This window comes from Poecilia latipinna, unplaced genomic scaffold (genome assembly GCF_001443285.1).
Source record: "Poecilia latipinna isolate Pla-1442-1.1 unplaced genomic scaffold, P_latipinna-1.0 Scaffold1332, whole genome shotgun sequence".
NCBI lineage: Eukaryota > Metazoa > Chordata > Actinopteri > Cyprinodontiformes > Poeciliidae > Poecilia > Poecilia latipinna.
In genome coordinates, this window is record NW_015113948.1 from 22901 (window position 1) to 27939 (window position 5039).

Genomic DNA, 5039 nt, shown 5'->3' on the forward strand with positions numbered 1-5039 from the left:
GGTAGAATCGCCCTTTAGTCATTTCCTGATTCGGAAACCAATTTCAGCTTCGTGTTTGTATCTACAACAAATTTCTAATAATTTTTTTAAAAGTGTTCTTTTATGCTTTTATTTTTGAAGAAACGCAGACCGCTTCCGGTTGCTTTTGTTTACATTCGGGTCAGTAGCTGAATGTAGCAGTCGGACCTCCAAGATTGAGGACCTGGCATCCAATTCGTCCCTCTACACGTAGCTGAAGGTATTCTGAGAGCCCCCAAAGTTTTTCACGCAGGGCGTTAAGGTGTTTTTAGGACAAATAAGTGCCGAAGTTTGGACATTAGCCAAGGTACGACTGTTTACTCTTCAGAAGTTTAGAAATGTGATTGAAAGTTAGTGACCTGAATAAGCTTTTATTAAGTTGAAATAACAACAAAGACATGTGTTTTCAACTCAGTTTATAGCTAACTTGGTTAAATTGTAGCTGTAGTAAGTGTAAGCTATTTGTGTTGAAGCGCAGTGTTGTAAGTCACATATTTTAATGCTCAGAACTTTAGCCTCAGTGCTTTAAAAACAGAGGGGAACAGATTATCTAAAAATTGTATTCAAGTAAGTGTAGCTGTACTTCAACATATTTTTACTCAATTAAAAGTAAAAAGTAGCCATCCAAGAAATGACTCAAGTAACGGTAAAAAAGTATTTGGTAAACAGTTTACTCAAGTACTAAGTAATTGATCAAATTATCAATCATTTAATATTTAAAAATTACATAAGACAGACCAAAATATAAAGTTAAGTGGAATTAATGACAATAATTCATATTTAATATCAAAAAATAGCTAAATCAAGTGAAAGAAAATTCTTCCAAAACAAGTACAAAACTTATGAAACTTTAACAAAAACTGCAGGTGTGTGTCCGTATATGGTGAATTTCTGGTTCAAACATGTTTTTCATTCAGTGGAAAGAGAATCCAGAAACTTTACTCAAGTAAGGTTAGCGATACTTCATAATGAAATTACTTAAGTAAAACGTACAGTGTAGTAAATTCTCTTAAAAGTTTTTTTTTTTTTCAAATAAGTTAATCAAGGAAATCTAATTGAGTAAATGGAGCTAGTTACTACCCAACTCTGTTTATAACATGATTAATGAAGAGTGAATAAAGTAAATGATTTGTACATTTCACTAAGTCAAGTGAAACACTCCTCTGTATTATAAATTAAAAAGCTAAATTTTCACCTATTTCTGAAATCTGCTCTGCAAAAGTCAACAGCAAGTTCACTTTAAAATGTCAAAATATTTGACGGAACCTTTTGTGCATTTTGTTCCACAGCACAGATGTCCAATCAAGCCAGGCTGAGGCTGCTGCCCAGTGCCAGGTGTCTGTTCGATGAGCCCATCCAGTTGAAAGTGGCCGGTCTGAGATCCAAGCAGGTGGTCACCATGAGAGCCAGATCCACAGACGAGAAGGGAGTGGTCTTCAGCTCCTCGGCCACCTACAGGGCAGACGGCAGCGGGGAGATCGACCTGAGCAGAGACGCCTCCCTCAGTGGGAACTACGTTGGGGTCGAACCCATGGGTCTGCTGTGGTCCATGAGGCCAGATGTCCTGCACAAGAGGTTTCAGAAGACAAACGCCTTGAATCCCCATGTGGTGAACTTCTCAGTGCATGAAGAGGAGGGAGGGATGCTGGCTGAGGTGAAGAATGAGAGGTTTCTGATGGGAGACGGGGTCAGCCGAGTTCCCGTCAAACAGGGGAATATTCGTGGGGTGCTTTTTACTCCTCCAGGTTGGTCTTTGTTGCATTATCTCTGTTGAATTTGCAAAGTAATCTTGCTTTTAATGTTTTCTGACTAAAAATTTGAATAATATGGTTCAGTTTTGTTAAAGTTCAATAGATAATGTAGCAAAAGCAGCACATTTAACAAAAATGCACCAAGAAACTGGCTGGTTACCGAGATTGATTGTTTTATTTTTGGAAACGAAAAAGTTTTGAACTTATTCTGGGCACCTACTACATATAGTGAGCCTGTAGTATAAAGCAATATTAGTAGTTTATTGAGGTAACTTCAGGTCCTGAGTCTCCGGGATCATCATAGTAATTTTTACTGGAAACCCAGTAAAAATGTGGGGAAAAAAACCCCCAAAAACCTTACCAGATTTAAACCAGATAATCTTTGAGAAGAAATTTCTCCACAGAATTTATAATCCATACCTAAAGCAGAGAGGTTTGTTGCTCCCTCAGACTGGAATCAATAGCAAAAAGACTGAAAGTTGAAGCAAATACCATAAATGTTATTCAGGTATTACTGAAAATTAATATTATCAGTGCTGTTTCTATATCTTTTTCTGTTACAGCTGCTAAAAAATGGAATCATGTAATATTAGGATCAACAGAAGCTTAAAATTACAAAAAGTTTAGAAGTTGGCCACAAAATTATAAAATGAAAGGTCAAAGAAGTGGATTGTTTATTTTTCGTCAGGAGAAGGGCCGTTCCCTGCTGTGTTGGATCTGTACACGTTTGGTGGCGGTCTGTCAGAGAAAAGAGCCGCTCTGCTGGCCAGCCGGGGATTCTTGGTTCTGACGGTGGCGCTGTACGGTCACGACGACCTGCCCAAGAACATTAAAGAAGTCCATCTGGATTATTTTGAAGAATGCATCAAATTTCTAAAGAACCAAGATAAGGTCAGTTATTAAAACATTGATATTTTAATAACTTTAGCACCTTTGTCCTATACAGAAGAGGAAAAGAAACAATTCTGACTTTAATCTGAAAATTATTACTTTTCTCCCAGAATCAGAATTGTTTAATTTGTTTAATCACCATCAGGCAAACCTAATCTTAAAACTCGAATGTACCAAATAAATTTGGGACGAGCTTTCAGTGTGGATAAAGAGCAGGTTTACAAATCAACAAGTAAGAAACAGTTATGTGATTATATTTATGACATAACATAATGGGCATACACTTAAGAATGTTTGGTTATTTATTTGGATTTTGACATAGATTGACGCAGATTGAGAATTCTGAGTTGAAAGTCAGAATTCTTTGAAAAAAAAGTCAAAATTCTGAGGAAACAAAGCCAGAATCCTGAGATTACAGTTGAAATTCTGGAAAAAAAAAGAATTCTGATACTAATGTAAATTCCGAGATTAAAGTCGGAATTCTGAGATTGAATTCTGAGATTAAAGTCAGAATTCTGAGATTGAATTCTGAGATTAAAGTCGAAGATTTTTTTTGTTTTCTTTTGGTGACCTAATTTTCTTCCTTGGGTCTTTTTGGGTTGTTTTTGTGTTTACGTCGTTTTACAAATAATGCTGAGCTACCCCATGAGAAATATGCAAATCATTTTAATTTGACCTTGCCTGTTTTTCCCCAGGCGGGCAGTAATGGAGTCGGCATCATCTCCCTTTCTAAAAGTGGAGATCTCGCTCTGTCAGTCGCATCGTACCTCCCAGGAGTCCAGGCTGTCATCTGGATCAACGGCTGCTCCGCTAACGTAGCCTTACCCCTGTATTATAAGAATAGACAGATTCTCTCAGCATTGAAGTTTGACATGAACAAAGTGATTTCCACAGAGTCTGGAGCCCTTGTCACCAAATATGCCATGCATGATCCTCTGAAGGAGGAAAACAAGGCATCCCTGGTGCCTATCGAACGAGCAAGTGCACGTTTCCTGTTTGTAGCTTCAGAGGACGACTTGAACTGGGACAGCAAGGCCTACATGAACGAGATGGTGGACAGACTGAAGCGTCATGGGAAGGAGAACTTTGAGAGTGTGAGCTACCCTGGAGCCGGGCATTATTTAGAGCCCCCGTTTGGACCGTACTGCCCTTCCAGCTTCCATGCAATTGCAGGTGTGCCGGTCCTGTGGGGAGGGGAGCCCAAGGCCCACGCTGCTGCTGAAGTCCATCTATGGAGGAAGATCCAGGAGTTCTTCAGAACTCACCTAAGCTGTGACAAAATTCAAATTAAATCCAAGTTATAGTGCTGCTGTCCTTTAAACAAAAACAAGCAATTAACCTTAACTCAATCTATTTAAACTCATGTTTTTGAAAGCAGTTAAAAACCACTATTGTTATACCATTTAGAAAATAGAAATATTTCTGTAACCATAGAAATATTTCAGCAACCAAAACATAGAAAGTTTGTTACAATTTTATGTCAATTAGAAGAAAAATAGGTTTTATGTCATTTTCTACAGTTTTAATTCATGAAAGTTGTGGTTTTTCTGGAAGTGAAACAGGAGCACTGTCATATTGCCATAAAAATTAAAATTCTTGCAGCTTTTTAACTGAATGCTTGTTGTAACATTAATTGTAATAAAAACATTTTGAAACCTTATCATATGCTTTTAAATACATCTCTTCTCTAACACACTTGAAATATATTTTTAATTTTTTATCGCTTTCTTGGGAAAACACAATTTCTTGTATAGTTTATTACTGTTATTTTGTTAAATGATATTCCAATTTTCTGTATTACACTACGGTCCAGTAGGTGGCAGCAAATATGCCCTCAAAACGGAGGGTAAAAAGAAGAAGAACGTCGTGTGGACGGGAGTACTGACGTCACATCCGCCACATTGTTATGGTTGTAACCATAGATATGAATACGAATACGCATATGCGAAAACGGTTGTAACAGCCTTGTTTTGTTGAGTTTTGGGCTTCGTGGAGGAACACCGACATGCCCGGCCATCGCTGCTGCATTCACGGCTGTTCCAGCCGTTCACACGGTAAGAACGAAGAGAAATTAAACGACGGACTGCGTTTCTTCTGCTTTCCGAGGTGGAAAAACATGAAGACAAGCTTATGTCTGAGGTGACGAGGAGAAACCGAACGGCCTGGGTAACAGCAGTTGGAAGGAACGACGTCACTTTCGACTGCATTTTACCATCAAAAAGGGTCTGCTCCCTTCATTTTCATTCAGGTACGCTCTCGATTTAACACACACTAGCAAAAGTGACGTGTTGTTATACTGTGTACCATTTTCTATATGGAGACCCTGAACGCATCTCTAAAGATGCTGTTTTTTAAGCACAGTCAACAGGTTAGACCTCA

General features: G+C 38.3%; 2 protein-coding genes across 7 annotated transcripts in view; both read left to right on the forward strand.

Moving 5' to 3' along the window:
• The window catches only part of LOC106961757 (acyl-coenzyme A thioesterase 1-like), a 7242-nt gene extending 2924 nt beyond the window's left edge, over positions 1-4318 (forward strand). For 2 of the 5 annotated variants that reach the window (XM_015055718.1, XM_015055720.1), the window contains exons 2-4: positions 1308-1763; positions 2458-2660; positions 3356-4318. In XM_015055718.1, the coding sequence (XP_014911204.1) occupies positions 1313-1763; positions 2458-2660; positions 3356-3964 (1263 nt within the window). In that variant the 5' untranslated portion in view covers positions 1308-1312 and the 3' untranslated portion in view covers positions 3965-4318. Of the gene's footprint in view, positions 1-150; positions 326-1307; positions 1764-2457; positions 2661-3355 lie in introns of those variants that run through there. The other 3 variants (XM_015055719.1, XM_015055721.1, XM_015055717.1) reach the window with 3 other exon arrangements.
• Positions 4319-4538: 220 nt separating this feature from the next.
• Positions 4539-5039, forward strand: part of LOC106961754 (zinc finger E-box-binding homeobox 1-like) — a 106117-nt gene continuing 105616 nt past the window's right edge. For both annotated transcript variants that reach the window (XM_015055713.1, XM_015055712.1), the window contains exon 1: positions 4539-4714. The gene's annotated coding sequence lies outside the window, so the exon portion shown is untranslated. The remainder of the gene's footprint in view (positions 4715-5039) is intronic.